The following is a 23029-nucleotide window of genomic DNA, read 5'->3' as shown; positions in this document are numbered from 1 at the left end:
TTAGAACTCCTATTTTACTGGAAGTGGTGTTAGAACCCCATTTTACTGGAAGTGGTGTTAGAACCCCTATTTTACTGGAAGTGGTGTTTGAACCCCATTTTACTGGAAGTGGTGTTAGAACCCCATTTTACTGGAAGTGGTGTTAGAACTCCTATTTTACTGGAAGTGGTGTTAGAACCCCTATTTTACTGGAAGTGGTGTTAGAACCCCTATTTTACTGGAAGTGGTGTTAGAACCCCTATTTTACTGGAAGTGGTGTTAGAACCCCTATTTTACTGGAAGTGGTGTTAGAAGTCCTATTTTACTGGAAGTGGTGTTAGAACCCCTATTTTACTGGAAGTGGTGTTAGAACCCCATTTTACTGGAAGTGGTGTTAGAACCCCATTTTACTGGAAGTGGTGTTAGAACCCCATTTTACTGGAAGTGGTGTTAGAACCCCTATTTTACTGGAAGTGGTGTTAGAACCCCTATTTCACTGGAAGTGGTGTTAGAACCCCTATTTTACTGGAAGTAGTGTTAGGCCTCCTATTTTACTGGAAGTGGTGTTTGAACCCCATTTTACTGGAAGTGGTGTTAGAACCCCTATTTTACTGGAAGTGGTGTTAGACCCCATTTTACTGGAAGTGGTGTTAGAACCCCTATTTTACTGGAAGTGGTGTTAGAACCCCTATTTTACTGGAAGTGGTGTTAGAACCCCTATTTTACTGGAAGTGGTGTTAGAACCCCATTTTACTGGAAGTGGTGTTAGGACCCCATTTTACTGGAAGTGGTGTTAGAACCCCATTTTACTGGAAGTGGTGTTAGGACCCCTATTTTACTGGAAGTGGTGTTAGAACCCCATTTTACTGGAAGTGGTGTTAGAACCCCATTTTACTGGAAGTGGTGTTAGAACCCCTATTCTCCTGGAAGTGGCGTTAGAACCCCTATTCTCCTGGAAATGGCGTTAGAGCCCCTATTCTCCTGGAAGTGGCGTTAGAGCCCCTATTCTCCTGGAAGTGGCGTTAGAGCCCCTATTCTCCTGGAAGTGGCGTTAGAGCCCCTATTCTCCTGGAAGTGGCGTTAGAGCCCCTATTCTCCTGGAAGTGGCGTTAGAGCCCCTATTCTCCTGGAAGTGGCGTTAGAGCCCCTATTCTCCTGGAAGTGGTGTTAGAGCCCCTATTCTCCTGGAAGTGGCGTTAGAGCCCCTATTCTCCTGGAAGTGGCGTTAGAACCCCTATTCTCCTGGAAGTGGCGTTAGAACCCCTATTCTCCTGGAAGTGGCGTTAGAGCCCCTATTCTCCTGGAAGTGGCGTTAGAGCCCCTATTCTCCTGGAAGTGGCGTTAGAGCCCCTATTCTCCTGGAAGTGGCGTTAGAGCCCCTATTCTCCTGGAAGTGGCGTTAGAGCCCCTATTCTCCTGGAAGTGGCGTTAGAGCCCCTATTCTCCTGGAAGTGGTGTTAGAGTCCCTATTCTCCTGGAAGTGGCGTTAGAGCCCCTATTCTCCTGGAAGTGGTGTTAGAGCCCCTATTCTCCTGGAAGTGGTGTGCTGTAGCTGAAGTGCCGATCATCCAGTAATGTTGCCGTCGTCAGATTGTCATCACTCATCAACCATCAGACTGGGGTTCTTACAGTGAAGCCAGGCTACAGTAGTCATGGATGCTGTTGTGCGCCTTATCACACTGCCAGCTCTTGACAAGGTCTCTCCCCCTGTTCGGCTTGTTCCCAGGACTCTGCGAGACCAGTCAGGTCCAATGTAATTGATTTGTTAGTTTGTCTGGCAGGGCCTTGTCTGACATTCATGGCTGAGACCATGTTGCACACAGCTCTGCTGCCAGCAGCACATTCAATCCTATGAACTCTGTAAACAAGCGCAGGAATGACCCTGGTGGGCCATCAGCACAGAGATTTATGCTTGCCTCTATGTGGAACCTGCTACTGCTTTGGCCCAAGGTTCAGGGGGAGGGGGAGGTATTAAACAATCAGTTAAGGGAGCTGGACGTACTGGTTTACCTTGGGCACTCCAAGCTACAAGCAGTGAAAAGGGTCACTGTGATAAGTAGCTATCGCTGGCTCTAGTGGGTGTGTAGGGGTGAGTACTTTGTTAGAGTTCCAGCTGGCAGCCTCATCGGGGTGCTAGGGGACCGTTGGTGCCTTTAACACACTGGCCCCTGGCCCTGGGCTATCCAACACCAGCAGGACCATGTTCCTCCTCTTATCTATTGGCCAGACTAGACCAGAACTCAACCGCACAGCCTCTGGACCAGCCTGACCTTAGCATGGATGTCCCTTCAGGTAGAGCAGAGCTTACCTCTGCTTTCCCCCCCCCCCCACAAAGGCTGTGATCATCTGATGGACCAGTGACACCATTCTGTTCCCCCTGGAAGATATGACCACTGCACAGAACCATGCCCTTCTGACTAGAGGGCATTTACTGTCTAGGCCCCCTCACACAGGAGTGCTCAACTTGGCTACAGTTTTATGAGCTAGAGAGACAAAGCCGTGTTAGACCAGCTGCTTTCAGACCTGGCTCTGCTGGGGAGCTGAAGAGAATCCGACTTCCAACACAATAGAAGTTTGGATTTGCAGGTTGCTACGAAGAACCTCAAAGCAGATGTTCACCAGTTGTCAGTGCTCATTGATCAGAGGTTTGCTTTGGATCCTCCAGCATTTCTTGAAGCACGTAAATCAATATACTGTGGTAGTGTGAGGTAAGAGTTGAGTTAATAGTTCAGAAGGTCACTGAAAAGATGTTGCGCACACTACACTCCATGCATATATCAAAATTAACTAAATGAATTATTGTAGTAGTAAAAAAAAGTATTGCCTGGACCTAAGGACCAAATGATTAACTTGGGAGAATTACTGATGATTAGTCTCCACAGAACACGTGCTTTGTTTTTTTTGGCAAAGCATCAGTAACGAGGAAGCTGTGTTAAACGCTATTGGATGCTGAGTGTCCGTGTAACACAGTGTGTGTTGGTGATGTGTTGCTTTTATGACATAATGTGTGTGTGATACATTTGTCTTCGATATGCTCAGCTGTTGTTTAGGTGTGACGTGTGTGTTGATGTCTATCCTTATCTAATGCACTGATATGTTGACATTAGGGCTGTCCCCGACAAAAAACATTGCTCGCCTGAGGGTCATCTGTTCTTTTAACTATTGGTCTACATTTTTAAACGTGTATTTTTCCATATGTAGACACACCCTATGTGTTTGAATAAAATCAACATCAGTGCCTTCGGAAAGTATTCAGACCCCTTGACCTTTTTCCCCCCCATTTTGTTATGTTACAGCCTTATTCTAAAATGTATTTTTTTCCTCATCAAACCTCAATGCCAGCAGCATACCTCACTGCATCCCACTGCTGGCTTGCTTCTGAAGCAAAGCAGGTTTGGTCCTGGTCAGTCCCTGGATGGGAGACCAGATGCTGCTGAAAGTGGTGTTGGAGGGCCAGTAGGAGGCACTCTTTCCTCTGGTCTAAAAAATGATCCCAATGCCCCAGGTCAGTGATTGGGGACATTGCTCTATGTAGGGTGCCATCTTTTGGACGGGTGTCCTGACTTTCTGTGGTCACTAATTACACCTAATCATCCCCAGCTTACAATTGGCTCATTCATCTCCTCTCCCCCAGGTCCTTGCTGTAAATGAGAATGTGTTCTCAGTCAACTTACCTGGTTAAATAAAAAAATACCAAAATCTACACACACTACCCCATAATGACAAAGCAAAAACAGGTTTTTAGAAATGTTTGCTAATTTATAAAAAAAACGATACAAAAAAGGAAATATCACATTTATGTAAGTATTCAGAACCTTTACTCTGTACTTTGTTGAAGCACCTTTGGCAGTGATTACAGCCTCAAGTCTTCTTGGGTATGAAGCTACAAGCTTGGTACACCTGTATTTGGGGAGTTTGTCCCATTCTCTGCAGATCCTCTCAAGCTCTGTCAAGTTGGATGGGGAGCATTGCTGCATAGCTATTTTCAGGTCTCCAGAGATGTTAGATCGGGTTCAAGTCTGGGCCACTCAAGGACATTCAGAGACTTGTACCGAAGCCACTTCTGTGTTGTCTTGGCTGTGTGCTTAGGGTTTCTGCTTCCTGTTGGAAGGGGAACCTTCGCCCCAGTCGGAGGTCCTGAGCGATCTGGAGCAGGTTTTCATCAAGGATCTCTCTGTACTCATCTCTCTGTTCATCTTTGCCTCGATCCTGTCTGGTCTCCCAGTAAAAGCCGCTGAAAAACATCCCCACTGCATGATGCTGCCACCACCATGATTCACTGTCGGGATGGTGCCAGGTTTTCCTCCAGACGTGACGCTTGGCATTTAGGCCAAAGAGTTCAATCTTAGTTTCATCAGACCAGAGAATCTTGTTTCTCATGGTCTGAGAGTCATTAGGTGCCTTTTGGCAAACTCCAAGTGGACTGTCATGTGCCTTTTACTGAGGAGTGGCTTCAGTCTGGCCACTCTACCATAAACGCCTGAATGGTGGAGTGCTGCAGTGATGGTTGTCTTTCTGAAAGATTCTCGCATCTCCACAGAGGAACTCTAGAGCTCTGTCAGAGCGACCATCGGGTTCTTGGTCACCTCCCTGACCAAGCCCCTTCTCCCCCGATTGCTCAGTTTGGCCAGGCGGTCAGCTCTAGGAAGAGTCTTGGTGGTTCCAAACCTCTTTCATTTAATGATGGAGGCCACTGTGTTCTTGGGGACCTTCAATTCTGCAGAAATGTTTTGGTACCCTTCCCCAGATCTGTGCCTCGACACAATCCTGTCTCGGAGCTCTGCGGACAATTACTTCAACCTCATGGCTTGGTTTTTGCTCGGACATACACTGTCAACTGTGGGACCTTATATAAACAGGTGCACGCCTTTCCAAATCATGTCCAATCAAGTGAATTTCCCACAGGTTGTAGAAACATCTCAAGGATGATCAATGGAAAAATGATGCACCTGAGCTCAATTTCGAGTCTCAATGCAAGGGTCTGAATACTTATGTAAAAAGGTTTTTCTATTTATTTTTAATACGTTTGCAAGAAATTCTAAAAACCTGTTCACTTTGTCATTATGGGGTATTGTGTGTAGATTGCTGAGGAAAATGTTTTATTTAATCAATTTTAGAATAAGGCTGTTATGTGGAAAAAGTCCAGGGATCTGAATACTTTCTGAAGGCAGTGTGTAAGTACTGAGTTTGTCTGTTTTATTCTAATTATTTGATGAAATAAGACACACAAATGACTCAAGAAGGGAGCCGATAGCCTCCCTGTGTTAAAATTAAATGACAATGAGTGCCTGGGTGACTGGTGCACCTTGTCTCTCTCTCCTCCCTGCTGCAGCGAACAGGCACCACAGCAAGTGTTTATCGCCGCTTTCTGTGCTAAAGCTGCAACATAATTACAGCCATTTTGTTTCTTACTTGTTTCTGACTGAAAGGTTCTGTTACCGAAATACCTCATTTGTTTTGGAAAAACATTCCCTCAACCCTTGCTCTCTTTACATGAAAAATGTATGCATTGCATGTACATGACCAATAGGTCCTGATCTATAACCTATCATAATCACAGGACGTGAAAAAATCAACTCGAAACGGGCGAATGTTTACTGACTGCTCGGGAGGGAAAGGGGAAGTCAGATCTGTGGAAGACATTTGACTTAGTTGAGCAAGCGTTGCGTGAGTATTATGTGTGCCAAACAGTTGCTGTTCGATTCCAGTATCATTTTTTTCGGACCATTTGGAACAGTGTAAACAACACTAAATAAGTGGACCAGACAGTCTGTATAAAGCCTTTATCACAGCAGACTAAAAACAGTTGCATGCATTCATGAATTGTGGTTTGTTGTTTGGGCTAATTATTGAAAGCTTCCTTTGTTATTTAGTTTTAAAACAAAAATGCTTGATTGCATTTCAAAGCATGAATGTGTCGTATGCTGTGATGGCATGAACGAATGATTGATTGATACAGTAGCTGTATTACTGTATATTGAAATATAGGCCTAAGTAAGTTACGGTATTAAGACTAGACAGGACGCGCTCTTTTGCCTACAGCTCGATGGTGGTTATACAAGGCTACTATACCAAGACCACTAATGATAACGACATGACTTATTATTAGAATGATAATCATAATAATAATTGTAATAATAACAGTAAGGAGATCAAGAAAAAGGAGTGTAAAGGAGCGAGAGCTGGGTACATTATGTGTGACAAACAGGTTCTCTTAGATTACAATATAATTGTTCTGCCTGTTTGGAACAGTGTAAACAACACTAAATACATTATAAGTAATACCAGCCTGTACTAACACCCCCTAAAATGTAAAGCTTAAATTACAGCATAGCAAAGATTAAAACAGCCCAATCTGTGAAATTACTTTATCTGACATTTTGCTGTTGCATGAGGCTTGGTGCTCAGGGAATCATTAGGCTATTAAATAACCACTCAAACAGCCAACAGAAGCAGGATCTGTCTTATTTCTGTAGATATATATGGATGATTTAGAAAGAGGCACATTTAAGTTAGGTTATTGATTATAGACCTAATTAAGTGGTGGTTTCCTCTCTCCTCAATTTTCTTAGGCTATATTAGGTAGGAGGCTAAGGCAAGGGCTGTTTCCTCATCTCATGCTGCTGCTGGCTCTGCCGCATTGTTTTCAATCCCAATATGCTGGTTAACTTTGCTATAATGCACATAGCAACATAGGGAAAGGCGTCAATTCTACGCTGCACTGAAGATTATTTCAGAACCGCGGACAGCGACCTTATCAAATTCAGGAGAATGCGCATTTGTTATAAAATAATATTCCATTTATTTATTATTGTTGCACTAATATGATCATATACAATTTCAGTATCAAATATCTTCGAGTGATAGACGATGCCATCCTGTATCCTCCGCAATGAATTAGTCCACTGAGATAGGCGCGAATCAGACAGGTGTCTTGTGCACCATGAAGAAAATAAAATAGCGACTGCTCGACTAAAGAAGTCTTGTTCGACCGACAGCCTATCGACCAGACAATCAACCAGTCAACTAAATGGGGGTCAGCCCTAGTTGACATGCTTAATAAGTACATGGTGTGTGTGTGCAGGTATCAGTACATACAGTATGTTCTGATGTTGTGTGTTTGACATGTGCATCCTCTACCCCACCCAGCCTAAGATCCTGCGCCCAGCGCTGCTCCCTGGTGAAGAGTTTGTATCGGAGGGTCTTAGAGTGGTCCTGGACCCTGATGGCAGAGAGGAGGCTACGGGAGGGATGCTCGGAGGACCGCACATCCTGCCAGCAGAGGGAGCCCTCTTCCTCACCTGCTACCGCATCATTTTCAAGGGCTCCCCACACGACCCACTAGGTAAATCATCCAGCTAGCATCTAATTATATCTGTCCTTCTTGAGGTACCCCATAAGGAGTTGATAGTGCACTTTGAGATTCCCAATGTATATAGGGTATCATTTGAGATGAAGCCTGTTTTGGACTATGTTGTGTGGATTAGGTACATTAGCATGGAAGTGTATGTTGAGGTGTGTGTGTGTGTGTGTGTGTGTGTGTGTGTGTGTGTGTGTGTGTGTGTGTGTGTGTGTGTGTGTGTGTGTGTGTGTGTGTGTGTGTGTAGTGGGGGAGCAGGCAGTGATCAGGAGCTTCCCAGTGTCCACCTTGACCAAAGAGAAGAAGATCAGCGTCCAGAACCAACTGCAGCAGAACATGCAGGAGGGACTGCAGCTCCGCTCCGCATCCTTCCAGGTAACACACACACCTACTCCTGTTGCTGTGGATGATGATGAAGATACATTATTAAAGAGGTGATTATGATGCTATGGGCTTTTCCATTATTGATTTCATAGTGGAGGAATCTGTCTCCGTTCGTGGATCTGTCTCCGTTCATTCGTACATTAGTCGCACGCGATATCTCAGACGGCACTGGGCCGATTTTAACTTAACTTGGGTGAATGATCCATCTTGCCATAGAGATCCACCATTTACAAAATGACACTGATCGGCCCAAGAGCTGTCGTAATTAACTGAAATGTGTTGGTCACACGTGGCGCTGCATCATTCATGGGCGACGACATGTTTACTGTTCCCTTGTCTCTCATTAAGTACACAAAGTCCTATTTCTTAGATTTGAACATAGTTTGTCCAAGTATGTGAGTGTTCCCTCCTCTTGCCCCAAACCATGTGTAAGATTGCAGAACATGTACAACAGATTCACAGAGAAGCCAGAATTACTGATCAGTTGTGACATTTGGAGAGATTAAAGGAATGCGTATGCTACAGACTCTGCCCTACATACAGCCTGATATCACTACATTTCTTGGACGTTATATGAGTAACCTATGTTGAGTTTGAGTTGAAGGGAAAAAAGGCAACCGTGCACATGTTTTTGGTCTTTCACAATTCATGTAGTGCTGTAAAATTGTTATGGTTCATTCCTATCTTTTTAGTAACACGGACAATAAAACAGGCCTTTATGTGGCGAGGGGGTCACTTGGCCTAGCTGGGCGTGTGTGTGGGGGGTGGGGGGGGGGGGGGGGGGGGGGGGGGGGGGGGGGGGGGGTGGGTGTGTGTGTGTGTGTGTGTGTGTGTTACTAAGCCTGGCCAGAAGGCTGTGTCTAAGTCTGGGGTGCATTATCAGGCCTTTATTGAGAGCTGCAGGCTGCTGGGGATCCACAGGAGAGCAGGGGGGGCTAGGTCTCCTCTCCTCAGGCAGGAACTGGTGGGATGTTGGGTGAGGGATGGATGGGGAGAGAAGGGACTACTGGGTCAGGGCGGTCAATGAGAAGCGGACCTCACTCTGGAAAGACAGTCTGTGTGAAATATGTGAACATTCTGTACATTCTGTTTCCGATTTGCAGTTATTAGTACTTGCCTCCCTGCAAGAAAAAAGCAACAACATGCGAATAGAAATATGCCGAATTTTTGGGGCTTCACAGATGTGCATATCTGCAGAGACATTTTGATTTATGAATGCATTATTATTTTCCAGCCATTCCATGGAAAGCCATCTGTTTAATCTGGAGGCAATGAGCTCACCGGTTCCCTGATGCTTCCTGTGTCCCCTCTAGTTGATCAAGGTGGCGTTTGATGAGGAGGTGAGCTCAGAGATGGTGGAGATCTTCAGGAAACACCTCCAGAGGATCCGCTACCCTCAGTCCATCTTCAGCACATTCGCCTTCGCAGCAGGCCAGACTGCTCCCCAACTCATCCTTCCCAAACAGAAGGAGAGGAACACGGGTTTCAGGTCAGTCCCACCTCTGTCTGAGTAGCACACAGTGACGCACTCCAGTTAAAGTTGTTTTGGATGGCAAGTCCCATGATGTGTTTGAAAGGTTCCTGTAATACCTCCCACTACAGACACTGCCTGAATGTGTTGAGAAATCTTCCTTATCTGACGCTGGAATCAGACATGATAAATGATGTTACGGTCTCCTCACAGGACGCTGTCCAAGACCATTGTGAAAGGAGCCAAGAGAGCTGGGATGATCACCATGGGCCGTCAGAGTCAGACCACGCTGAAGAAGAACGACAGAGCGAGTCGGATGACCTGGCACGAGGATGATGACATCTCAGGTAGGAGGAGACTGATGTTAAACTCCTACAAGGATGAAGAGGAGGGGAGTTTTGACAAGCTAGAGTCTCCTGACGTGTGTGTGTGTGTGTGTGTGTGTGTGTGTGTGTGTGTGTGTGTGTGTGTGTGTGTGTGTGTGTTCCAGTGTCAGATGAGGGTGAGCCACCCCCCATCAGCACGTTGAGGGCGTCAGAGAAGTCCACCATGGAGCAGCTGGTGGAGCGGGCGTGTTTCCGTGACTACCAGCGGCTGGGCCTGGGCACCGTCACAGCCAGCTCCTCCCGCTCTAAGACAGGAGAGCAGTTCAGAGTCACTGCAGTCAACAGACTCTACTCCCTCTGTCGCAGGTACACACAACGCACTTTGTCATGTCAGACAAGACGTTGGCGCTCTGAGCAATGTGTATTGCTCAGAGGTGTATTCAATGTTCACATATTGGTTGTATCAGATCAAACTGCCATCATAGGTGTCCCAGTAGTGGTCTCCATGCTGAATGGGCTGATGGTGTGTGTAACCCACAGTTACCCAGGGCTCCTTGTGGTTCCCCAGTCGGTGCAGGACAGCAGCCTGCAGAAGGTGGCCCGTTGTTACAGACACAACCGCCTGCCAGTGGTGTGTTGGAAACACCCCCGCACCAAAGCTGTGCTGCTGCGATCTGGAGGCTTCCATGGCAAGAGTGTGGTGGGACTCTTTAAGTCCCAGAACCAATCTTCAACAGGTACAGTACACACACATACATTACCAGTCAAACTTTTGGACACACATACTCATTTCAGGGTTTTTCTTTATTTTTACTATTTTCTACATTGTAGAATAATAGTGAAGACATCAAGAATGTTAAATAACACATATAGAATCATGTAGTAAACAAAAAGTGTTAAACAAATCAAAATATATTTGAGATTCTTCAGAGTAGCCACCCTTTCCCTTTGACAGCTTTGCACACTTGGCATTCTCTCAACCAGCTTCATGAGGTACTCACCTGGAATGCATTTCAATTAACAGGTGATCGTTGTTAAACATTAATTTGTGGAATTTCTTTTTGAGCCAATCAGTTGTGTTGTGACAAGGTAGGGGTGGTATACAGAAGATAGCCCTATTTGGTAAAAGACTAAGTCCATATTATGGCAGGAACAGATCAAATAAGCAAAGAGAAACGACAGTCCATCATTACTTTAAGACATGGAGGTCAGTCAATGCAGAACATTAAAACAACTTTGAAAGTTTCTTCAAGTGCAGTCACAAAAACCATCAAGTGCTATGATGAAACTGGCTCTCATGAGGACCGCCACAGGAAAAGGAAGACCCAGAGTTACCTCTGCTGCAGAGGATAAGTTCATTAGAGTTAACTGCACCTCAGATTGCAGCCCAAATAAATGCTTCACAGAGTTCAAGTAACAGACACATCTCAACATCAACTGTTCAGAGGAGAATGTGTGAATCAGGTAAAATTGCTGCAAAGAAACCACTACTAAAGGACAAGAAGAAGAAGAGACTTGCTTGGGCCAAAAAACACGAGCAATGGACATTAGACCGGTGGAAATCTGTCTTTTGGTCTGATGAGTCTGTTTGAGATTTTTGGTTCAATCGCAGTGTCTTTGTGAGACGCAAAGTAGGTGACCGGATGATCTCCACATGTGTGGTTCCCACCATGAAGCATGAAGGAGGAGATGTGGGGATATATTGCTGGTAACACTGTGTGTGATTTATTCAGAATTCATGGCACATTTAACCAGCATGGCTACCACAGCATTCTGCAGCGATACACCATCCCATCTGGTTTGCGCTTAGTGTGACGATCATTTGTTTTTCAACAGGACAATGACCCAACACACCTCCAGGCTGTGTAAGGGCTATTGGACCAAGAAGTAGAGTGATGGAGTGCTGCATCAGATGACATGGCCTCCTCAATCACCCAACCTCAATCCAGTTGAGATGGTTTGGGATGAGTTGGGCCGCAGAGTGAAGAAAAAGCAGCCAACAAGTGCTCAGCATATGTGGGCTCTCCTTCAAGACTGTTGGAAAAGCATTTCTCATCAAGCTGGTTGAGAGAATGCCAAGAGTGTGTAAAGCTGTCATCAAGGCAAAGGGTTGCTACTTTGAAGAATCTCAAATATAAACTATATTTTGATATGTTTAACACTTTTTTTGGTTACTACAGGATTCCATGTGTTATTTCATAGTCTTTATGTTTTCACTATTTTATTTGATTTCACCTTTATTAACCAGGTAGGCTAGTTGAGAACAAGTTCTCATTTACAACTGCGACCTGGCCAAGATAAAGCAAAGCAGTGCGGCACAAACAACAACACAGAGTTACACATGGAATAAACAATAATGCAATAGAAAAGTCTATATACAGTGTGTGCAAATGAGGTAGGATAAGGGAGGTAAGGCAATAAATAGGCCATAGTGGCAAAATAATTACAATATAGCAATTAAACACTGGAGTGATAGATGTGCAGAAGATGACTGTGCAAGTAGAGATACTGGGGTGCAAAGGAGCAAAATAAATAACAGTATGGGGATGAGGTAGTTGGATGGGCTATTTATAGATGGGTTATGTACAGGTGCAGTGATCTGTGAGTTGCTCTGACAGCTGGTGCTTAAAGCTAGTGAGGGAGATGTGAGTCTCCAGCTTCAGTGATTTTTGCAATCTGTTCCAATCTTTGGGGATCTCAGACGATACGAAAGAGAGGTTGAACAGGCTAGTAATAGGGGTTGCAACAATTTCTGCGGCTCATTTTAGAAAGAGAGGGTCCAGATTGTCTAGCCTGGCTGATTTGTAGGGGTCCAGATTTTGCAGCTCTTTCAGAACATCAGCTATCTGGATTTTGGTGAAGGAGAAATGGGGGAGGCTTGGGCAAGTTGCTGTGGGGGGTGCAGGGCTGTTGACCGGGGTAGGGGTAGCCAGGTGGAAGGCATGGCCAGCCGTAAAAAAATGCTTATTGAAATTCTCAATTATCGCAGATTTATCGGTGGTGAGAGTGTTTCCTAGCCTCAGTGCAGTGGGCAGCTGGGAGGAGGTGCTCTTATTCTCCATGGACATTACAGTGTCCCAGACCTTTTTGGAGTTTGTGCTACAGGATGCAAATTTCTGTTTGAAAACCTAGCCTAACTGCCTGTGTATATTGCTTCCTAACTTCCCCGAGAAGTTGCATATCGCGGGGGCTATTCGATGCGAATGCATTACGCCATAGGATGTTTTTGTGCTGGTCAAGGGCAATCAGGTCTGGAGTGAACCAAGGGCTATATCTGTTCCTGGTTCTACATTTTTTTGAATAGGGCATGCTTATTTAAGATGGTGAGGAAAGCACTTTTAAAGAATATCCAGGCATCCTCTACTGACGGAATGAGGTCAATATCCTTCCAGGATACCCGGGCCAGGTCGATTAGAAAGGCCTGCGTGCTGAAGTCTTCTGGGAGCGTTCGACAGAGATGAGGGGTGGTCGTTTGACCGCAGACCCATTACGGACGCAGGCAGTGATCGCTGAGATCCTGGTTGAAGCCAGCAGAAGTGTATTTGGAGGGCAGGTTGGTTAGGATGATATCTATGAGGGTGCCCATGTTTACGGATTTGGGGTTGTACCTGGTAGGTTCATTGATGATTTGTGTGAGATTGAGGGCATCAAGCTTAGATTATAGGATGGCCGGGGTGTTAAGCATGTCCCAGTTTAGGTCACCTAACAGCATGAGCTCTGAAGATAGATGGTGCAATCAATTCACTTATGCTGTCCAGGGCACAGCTGGGGGCAGATTGTGGTCTATTGCAGCGGCAACAGTGAGAGACTTGTTTCAGGAAAGGTGGATTTTTAAAAGTAAAAGCTCAAATTCTTTGGGCACAGACCTGGATAGTAAGACAGAACTCTGCAGGCTATCTCTGCAGTAGATTGCAACTCCGCCCCCTTTGGCAGTTCTATCTTGTCGGAAAATGTTATCGTTAGGGATGGAAATTTCAGGGTTTTTGGTGGTCTTCCTAAGCCAGGATTCAGACACGGCTAGGACATCCGGGTTGGCAGAGTGTGCTAAAGCATTGAATAAAACAAACTTAGGGAGGAAGCTTCTAATGTTAACCTCTTACATCTAGATGTTCCGCTAGCGGAACGTCTGCTCCAATATCCAATGATGGGCGTGGCGCGAAATACAAACTCCTCTAAAATCCGAAAACTTCCATTTTTCAAACATATGACTATTTTACAGCTATTTAAAGACAAGACTCTCGTTAATCTAACCACACTGTCCGATTTCAAAAAGGCTTTACAGCGAAAGCAAAACATTAGATTATGTCAGCAGAGTACCCAGCCAGAAATAATCAGACACCCATTATTCAAGCTAGCATATTATGTCTCAAAAAACAAAACCACAGCTAAATGCAGCACTAACCTTTGATTATCTTCATCAGATGACACACCTAGGACATTATGTTATACAATACATGCATGTCTGTTCAATCAAGTTCATATTTATATCAAAAAACAGCTTTTTACATTAGCATGTGACGTTCAGAACTAGCATTCCCACCGAACACTTCCGGTGAATTTACTAAATTACTCACGATAAACGTTCACAAAAAGCATAACAATTATTTTAAGAATTATAGATACAGAACTCCTCTATGCACTCGATATGTCCGATTTTAAAATAGCTTTTCGGATGAAGCACATTTTGCAATATTCTAAGTACATAGCCCAGCCATCACGGGCTAGCTATTTAGACACCCACCCAGTTTAGCCTTCACCAAAATCACATTTCCTATAAGAAAAATGGTCTTACCTTTCCTGTTCTTCGTCAGAATGCCCTCCCAGGACTTCTACTTCAATAACAATAGTTGGTTTGGTCCCAAATAATCCATCGTTATGTTCCATCAACGACGTTTTGTTCGTGCGTTCTAGACACTATCAGAATGGTAAATCACGGTCGCGCGCATGGCGCAGAACGTGACAAAAAAATTCTAAATATTCCATTACCGTACTTCGAAGCATGTCAACCGCTGTTTAAAATCAATTTTTATGCAATTTATCTCGTAGAAAAGCGATAATATTCCGACCGGGAATCTGCATGTCTGTAAACTGAGGGAAAAACCGAAAGACGGGGGCGGGGCAGGTCATGCGCCTAAACCTTTCTCCACTGATAGACCACTCAGCAAAAGCGCTCGTGTGTTTCAGCCAGGGCTTTGAATTACGTCATTCCTGTTTTTCCCGGGCTCTGAGACCCCATTGGAGACGTGGGAAGTGTCACGTAACAGCAGAGATCCCTTGTAATAGATAGAGAGAATCAACAAGGGCAAGAAATGTTCAGACAGGGTACTTCCTGAACAGAACCTTCTCAGGTTTTTGCCTGCCATAGGAGTTCTGTTATACTCACAGACACCATTCAAACAGTTTTAGAAACTTTGGAGTGTTTTCTATCCAAAGCTAATAATTATATGCATATTCTAGTTTCTGGGCAGGACTAATAATCAGATTAAATCGGGTACGTTTTTTATCCAGCTGTGAAAATACTGCCCCCTAGATATAAGAGGTTAACATGCATGAAACCAAGGCTTTTACGGTTACAGAAGTCAAAAAATTAGTGCGCCTGGGGAAGGGGAGTGGACTTAGGCACTACAGGGCCTGGATTAACCTCCACATCACCAGAGGAACAGAGGAGGAGTAGGATAAGGATATGGCTAAAGGCTATAAGAACTGGTAGTCTAGTACGTTCGGAACAGAGAGTAAAAGGAGCAGGTTTCTGGGCGCAATAGAATAGATTCAAGGCATAATGAACAGACAAAGGTATGGTAGGATGTGAATACAGTGGAGGTAAATCTATGCATTGAGTGACAATGAGAGAGATTTTGTCTCTAGAAACATCATTTAAACCAGGTGAGGTCACCGCATGTGTGGGAGGTGTAACTAAAGGGTTAACTAAGGCATATTGAGCTGGGCTAGAGGCTCTACAGTGAAATAAGGCAATAATCACTAAGCAAAATAGCAATGGACAAGGCATATTGACATTAGGGAGAGGAATGCGTAGCCGAGTGATCATGGGGGTCCAGTGAGTTGCTCGGCAGGCCGGAGACACGGCAATTCAGACAGATAGCGGGCCGGGGATAGCAACCTAGCAGAAGGGCCTTAGAGGGACGTCGCGACGGAAGAAGTCTGTTGTAGCCCCCTTGTGCTGTTACGTTGGCAAACCAGTCGTCATGGATCAGCAGGGCTCCGTGTGGTAAAAGGGTCCAGGCCAATTGGCAAAATAGGTATAGTGGCCAAAGAATTTGTCCGATGAGTCTCTTCAGCTAACAGTCCGATATGCTCTAGACAGCTAGCGGGCCGTGGCTAGCAGATGGGCATTCAGGGGAGCCAGTTGAAAAAAACCCTCGGGCGAATTACGTCAGTAGTCCAGTCGTGATGGGTCAGCGGGGCTCCATGTCGGCAGTAAAAGGCGTCCAGGCCAATTGGCAAAATAGGTATTGTAGCCCAAGGAGTGGCTGATGGACCTCTTCGGCTAGCCGGAGTAAAGAAAATAGCAGATCCATACCACATTGGGTGAGGCGGATTGCAGGAGAGTATGTTGAAGTTGACGTTAAGAAAAATATAAAAAATATATGCGTAGAAAAAAGATATAAAAAGATATATACACGGGACACGACAAGACAAAAGACGTCTGACTACGCCATCTTGGATTATAATTACAACTATTATTCTACAGTGTAGAAAAAGCCTTGAATGAGTAGGTGTGTCCAAACTTTTGACTGGTACTGTACATTACTTACACACACCTGTAGAAACCTTTTGATACCATTCTCGTAAGGCGTACACCAGTGGTTCTTAACCTTGTTGGAGGTACTGACCCCCACCAGTTTCATATGCGCATTCACCGAACCCTTCTTAATTGGAAAAATGGCTCTCTTCACCTTGAATTCAGCGAGCGTTGTGTTCTTGTATTGTCCATCTCCATGCAGCTTAAGGAAGTGTTCTCTTAGTTTTGCCGGTGCTAGACTAGAATTGCTCAACTTGGCATTGCAAATCATGCAGTTAGGACGCTGACTCTCATCACGTTCCGTTATACATGTGAATCCATATTGTACATATTCGTCCGACCACTTTCTTTTTTTGCTCGACATAGTTAGTATGAAGGGATTAAAATATTAAGAAAGAAATCACACGACGTACCATCACGACAGTCACAATTCGACTACTGAGCGCGCCAAATTCCCTGCAGCACAGATAGGCCAAGCGATGTTGCGTGATCACCTGCAGCCAATGATGGCCAAGAGGGGGCGTGTCATCACGAATCATATGAGTCGGGTGTGTGTCTTGACCTCCGCCGAACCCCTGAGACTGACTCACCGAACCCCTGGGGTTCGATCGAACCCAGGTTAAGAACCACTGGCGTACACCGTACGGAATTTAAAGGACTTGCATTACACAGTCATGTTATACAATTTTGACCATTGATGATGAATATGTCTAATGACTGGTGTCCTCTCCCTCTAGCCCCTGCCAACTCTTCAGAGTTGTCCAGTAGTCTGGAGCAGGAGAAGTATCTACAGGCCATCCTCAACTCCATCCCCGTCTACTTCAAACTGAACGGCAGTAACACTCTGTCCAACCGCTCTCTCATCGGCCTCTCACCAGGTATCCCCTGCTCTGTTCTGCTCTGGGCTCTGTTCTGCTCTGGGCTCTGTTCTGCTCTGGGCTCTGTTCTGCTCTGGGCTCTGTTCTGCTCTGGGCTCTGTTCTGCTCTGGGCTCTGCTCTGGGCTCTGCTCTGGGCTCTGCTCTGGGCTCTCCGCTCTGGATTCTGTCCTGCTCTAGACTGGTGGTATTTTTCCCACTCTGTCAGTATTGTTTTCGTGTGTTTGTCCTCGTTCCTTCAGTTTTATTCTGCTGAATGTCTTAGTGAGGTTTCCTCTGGGCCGCTGCCTGTTATTTATGTTGTGTCCGTTGTGTTTGGAAGGAACTGCGGCACAATGTTGTGGTTATGTAAGAGGAAAAGGACACCCAGGGGTCACCCTCCATCCATCTCCCCAGACTTCACCCCACCGCCGAGTGGCAGTCCAGAGAGCTGTGTGACCAGCACATACCCTACGCAAAGTCAGCGGATTCTGTTTCCCATGTAACCACAATAGATCTTTAGTCTCTGGGAACTGGATCAAAACACACCCTGAATCAATGTCAATGGCATCCATCTCCATCTCCCAGCTTTAAGATCTACATAAGCAGGGATCAAATAGTCTTAAAGGCGGAAATAGGATTCCCAAGGCTTGATAGCTTCAGACTTTCTGATTATGTTCAGATCTGATCCAACGGGACACAATTGTTGAGTGTGAGCCCAAGGCTTAGGCCTAATTTCAAACACAGCAATCAGTATTTTTCCACCTAAATGTAGGTAATGCAACTCTCTGTTCGCTCGCCTCATTTAACTCTTAAATAATTTCTTCTTGCGTTAAATCTGGCCTAATCTCCCAGGTCTGTGTCCATTTTGTGAAGTATCTGAGACACACTGTAGGGTAGTTATGTTCTCAGATGCTGTGTCTGACAAATATAGATGGTTAGTCATCCAGGCATGGTTTTCATTCCCTGTCCTCTCTGGGTCTGTGTTACTGTGTTTGTCCTGGTTACAGCTGAATGTTGGTGTTATCCCCGTTTCATGCCTGTGTGTCCTCTTCAGGCAGTGAAAGGAGGACATCTAGAATACCAAAGATGGCTCCCGTCCATTTGGACATGCCCTTCTCTAGCAGCTTTGCCAGAGGAGGTGAGTGCTGTACCCACGTGTCAGTTCCTCAAAGTCCAGTATATCACACTGCAACCGCAGTCCTGGAAATATGACTCGGCTTTATTTGTCATCTGTATTTGCCATTTATACACATGGTGACGGTCCGTGTTTTACATGAACATTAGGGCAGCAGATGTGCCCCGCTAGTGCACTATGCTAGTAGGTCACAACTTCATATGAACAGTTTGACACATTTCAACTTCAACATGGTAAAGATCCTATAGGAGGCGCACATAATGCACGTGGATTTCACTGGAGTTTTCTGACAGTTTACAGTAATGGTATGGAGTGGAATGACGCGTTAGGCAAATGACTGTGCATGGCCCAGTTCAATACACTGAGCAGTTTCCATTTCAAATATAGCACATGCTGTGGTCTCCGACGTCCATCGTTAGTGTAATGTCAACAAGGAGGTTGATCTGTTTATTCATTCATGCTCATTCATCTGTTAATCTCTTAACTCTTATTGAACATGGCCTAATTGTATCTTACCAAATAAATGTGACCTAGTAGTCTGGTATGTCCAGTGAAGATGTCCTATTATTGTCTGTTATTGGCATGCAGCTGTCTGCATCATGGTTTCAGAGAAGTCTTCTCTGGAAGTTGAAGTGCATAAGTGTATTGTTAGGTTAGTTGCCACAGTTCCTGTAATATTCAAGCACAAGATTGCTACACCCAAAGGTGACTTTCAAGGTCATTGCCAGCAGCATTAAGTGGATTTTGATTTGCCTTCTAAATAATCTTTGAATATTTCCAGTAACATGGAAATTTGGGGGACATTCATCATCGTCATTGTGGCGAAACCCTGCACGGAGCCTTCACCGTGCGCTGCCACTTTTGTTTCCCTTACGGTTGGGGGATTGAGTGTGTGCTGGTATGTTATGTCCATCTGATGTTGTGATCTTTCTGTGCTCCCCCTCACCCTGCATCCATTACCTGCCAGTGCTTGGGTACAGGGATAAGCTATTCACTCACTCAAACCAAAAACCTGCCACTAAGGGGAGAATCCAAAATCAAGGTATAGTGGATATGTCTACTCTCTTCAGATCTCTCCCCCCTCTCTTTTTCCAACCCTCTTCATTAACATCATCATCTTATTTCCTGGTCATTGATTCAATGTAACCCACGCTCATGCCTCTAACAGTTACAAATCTATCCTGCGTCCGGTGTGCTCATCTCTCTTTTGAGTAATAAGGAGTATCTCTGTAGAGATTCCTAGAATCACCCGTTGCTTCCTCTTTTGGCGCGCTTGGGCAAGGCTGTGGTTCTTCTCTGCTGGAAAATAATCTGACTGTGGTCCACTTCAGGGTAAATGTGGTCCACTTGTCACTGAATGTGATGTCTCAGCAGTTGTGGATGTGGTCAGTCAGCAGTCTTGGCCCAAAGGGAGGTACTGTGGGCTCAGCTCAGTCATGACAGGCAGCTCGGGAAGGAGGCCTCTGTGACTTAACCTCTGCATTGTATGCAATGTGTGTCTAGCCGTCTCAAGCCGAGATAGGATTTAAAATGTTAGTTACCTGTCTATTGGTTGATGGTTTGATTGGTTGAGAGCTCACTCTAAATTTTTGTAATTCATATCCGGCAGTTTAATTGGACGAATGTACTCCATGCCAAAGCTGCTTAAACGCTAAATGTGTTGTCCTTTTCCTTATCTACAGCCTGACTCAGACAGGGCAGCAACAACAGCATAAGTAAAGCAGAGGAAGTATGGTTTATCACAAAAAGGTTCTACCATATACAGCTCTGTATTGTAGGTATCTTGGTGGTAGTGGTTTGTCAAAGAGAAATGAGCATCCTTCAGTTTCTTCCCCTTGGTTAGTGAATGAATAGATCTGTGCCTGTAGATTTAAGAGTCCAAATTCTATTCTTCAATGTGTCAATATGCTGTAGTCTTTATGTCGCTATGTGCCATTCTGTCATTATCATTCCGTTATCTGTTTCCCTGGTATGGTGGTCTCGGCTGTTTGTGCTTAACCAACCCCTCTCTGTGGTCATACATTGTCATGTCAAACATAACAACAGAGGAGCACATGAGTATTGAACCAGGCTAGTTAGCGCCTTTGCGCCCCAGTCCTCTACAGGCCTGTGGTGCCAACTCTAACTGTACCTCTCTCTCTGTGTTGTTGCAGGTGTCTGGGCCAGCCTGCGTTCCAGCAGCCGCTTCAGCCAGCACCCGTCTGCAGCCGATATTGGTGCCAGGCTGGCAGGGAAGGATTTGGCGCCCCCCGCAGGCAGCGAGAGCCTGCATGCCCAGCTCCTCAAACAGCAGGCTGCCCTCTACATTTTTGGAGAGAAGTCCCACCTCAGGGTAAGTCGAGAGCTGGGTCCAGACTTTTAGGGGATGATGAGTCCGTAGAGTGTGTGTGTTTTCAACGTAAAGCTTTGTTGGTATTGGGGCCTTCAGTTAAAATTCTCAGTAGGGGTCTGGCTAGACTGTGCCACAGAGTTATGGAGTATTTGTCTATGGGAGGGCTGGTACATTTTTCCAGGATCCTGTGAAGGGGAATCAGGATCCTGTGAAGGGGGATCAGGATCCTGTGAAGGGGAATCAGGATCCTGTGAAGGGGGATCAGGATCCTGTGAAGGGGGATCAGGATCCTGTGAAGGGGAATCAGGATCCTGTGAAGGGGAATCAGGATCCTGTGAAGGGGGATCAGGATCCTGTGAAGGGGAATCAGGATCCTGTGAAGGGGAATCAGGATCCTGTGAAGGGGAATCAGGATCCTGTGAAGGGGAATCAGGATACTCCAGTCTAGAATGTGCAACCACTGTTCCAGCAGACTACATTTCCAAGCTGATAAGGGGACTCTTGATTGCAATTAATCAAAATGATGATTTATTATTAATACAGTCCCACATCTCTGATAATATTACATTTGAACTGTTGTTGGAACGTTCTGCTCGTTTTCAGTCACTTGTTTGAGTGGAGCAATGTGTCTGTGTGTGTTGAATATGAAATTGATATTCTTTTCCTTGGCTAAAAGAGGTTATAAATAAATGTGAGCGAGGTGGAGTCGCCAGCTGTGCGGGTGGCTGTGATTGGCCAGGGGCCACATTGACAGAGACAGTCTTCTCTTAAATGAAACTTCTACTTCATTTCATAACAGAAGCCCTGTTTTTACTTCATACAGTACGTCCCAAGTATTTAATATGTTCCCTATCTTTGTCTTCTGCTTTAAATTTGTTTTATTTTTGTCAGTCAGTTTTACGTGTCTTTTAATCAGTGTTTCAGAGTGTTATTTTAATGTCTGCGTCTACCTGTGATAGTCTCAGGGACTGTTAATTTTCAATGACATTTCTCCTCTTTTGTCAGGGCTTCAAACTGGACCCTACTCTGAACTGTGAACTGGTGCCTGTGGACTTTGCTGACACGCGCCAGATCAAAGGTGCCTTTAAGAAGCTGCTGAGGGCCTGTGCTCCGAGCGCTACGTCTTCAGACACACAGGACTCCTTCCTCAAAGCCCTGGAGGACTCTGAGTGGATCCTTCAAGTGAGCCCCCATCAAATACACAAACACACACTCGCCAATACACATGCATACACACCCTGCTACGGTTTCCACAACATCTCACTGACCCTCAGTGAGAACGAGCCAGCGGCGTGCTCTCCATGTTCTTCCTGTGTGACTCTGACCTCATCCTATATTCTCTCCTCATCCAATAAGCTTATTTCCCAAGGGAAATGGTAACGATACAAACAGACATGGGACAACCACCAAATTGTTGTCATAGTGACCCTCGCAGTCTATGGCCCTGCATTAAATGTGTCATAAACTACAAAACAATATTATCTGGGAGAAGCCCTGCTCAGGCTCCACACCGTCTTCACAGGAACAGCTTAACGGTATGAACTGACTGTGTGTGTGTGTGTGTGTGTGTGTGTGTGTGTGTGTGTGTGTGTGTGTGTGTGTGTGTGTGTGTGTGTGTGTGTGTGTGTGTGTGTGTGTGTGTGTGTGTGTGTGTGTGTTCCTTGCAGCTTCACAAGCTCCTGCAGTTGGCCCTGATTCTGGTGGAGCTGCTGGACAGTGGCTCGTCCGTCCTGCTGAGTCTGGAGGATGGCTGGGACATCACCACACAGGTGAGCCTCACGCACACACACACACACTGTCTCTCCCCCAGCAGGAGTAGTGGAAGAGGGTGACTGGGGATGTAGGAGAGAGAGAGGGACTGGGTGTAGGAGGGTAGGAGAGAGAGAGAGGGACTGGGAGGGTAGGACAGAGGGGGAAGAAAAGGAAAAGAGACATCTTGGCTTTAACTGACAAGTGAAACGTCTACATCAGGGGTGTCAAACATACGGGCCGAGGTCCAATCCAGCCCCACGGGGGGTTTGAGTAAAAAATCTATTTAAAAAAGTGTGTGTGTATATATAACTCAGCAAAAAAAGAAACATCCCTTTTTCAGGACCCTGTCTTTCAAAGATAATTTGTAAAAATTCAAATAACTTCACAGATCTTCATTGTAAAGGGTGTAAACACTGTTTCCCATGCTTGTTCAATGAACCATAAACAATGAATGAACATGCACCTGTGGAACGGTTGTTAAAACACTAACATCTTAGAGACAGTAGGCAATTAAGGTCACAGTTATGAAAACTTAGGACACAAAAGAGGCCTTTCTACTGACTCTGAAAAACACCAAAAGAAAGATGCCCAGGGTCCCTGCTCATCTGCGTGAATGTGCCTTAAGCATCCTGCAAGGAGGCATGAGGACTGCAGATGTGGCCAGGGCAATAA

General features: G+C 45.3%; 1 protein-coding gene across 3 annotated transcripts in view; it reads left to right on the top strand.

Moving 5' to 3' along the window:
- LOC115203044 (myotubularin-related protein 13) overlaps positions 1 to 23029 on the top strand; it is a 173886-nt gene that overhangs the window by 142101 nt on the left and 8756 nt on the right. Inside the window, exons 22-33 of one of the 3 annotated variants that reach the window (XM_029767344.1) lie at positions 7129 to 7324; positions 7587 to 7714; positions 9037 to 9212; positions 9408 to 9541; positions 9685 to 9886; positions 10061 to 10257; positions 17018 to 17158; positions 18193 to 18276; positions 19241 to 19315; positions 20427 to 20605; positions 21611 to 21787; positions 22273 to 22374. In XM_029767344.1, the coding sequence (XP_029623204.1) occupies positions 7129 to 7324; positions 7587 to 7714; positions 9037 to 9212; positions 9408 to 9541; positions 9685 to 9886; positions 10061 to 10257; positions 17018 to 17158; positions 18193 to 18276; positions 19241 to 19315; positions 20427 to 20605; positions 21611 to 21787; positions 22273 to 22374 (1791 nt within the window). The remainder of the gene's footprint in view (positions 1 to 7128; positions 7325 to 7586; positions 7715 to 9036; positions 9213 to 9407; positions 9542 to 9684; positions 9887 to 10060; positions 10258 to 17017; positions 17159 to 18192; positions 18277 to 19240; positions 19316 to 20426; positions 20606 to 21610; positions 21788 to 22272; positions 22375 to 23029) is intronic. The other 2 variants (XM_029767345.1, XM_029767346.1) reach the window with 2 other exon arrangements.

The sequence above is a fragment of the Salmo trutta genome, chromosome 12 (assembly GCF_901001165.1).
Source record: "Salmo trutta chromosome 12, fSalTru1.1, whole genome shotgun sequence".
Classification (NCBI taxonomy): domain Eukaryota; kingdom Metazoa; phylum Chordata; class Actinopteri; order Salmoniformes; family Salmonidae; genus Salmo; species Salmo trutta.
The sequence above is the reverse complement of the archived record's forward strand: the minus strand, read 5'-3'. Positions and strand labels throughout refer to the sequence as shown.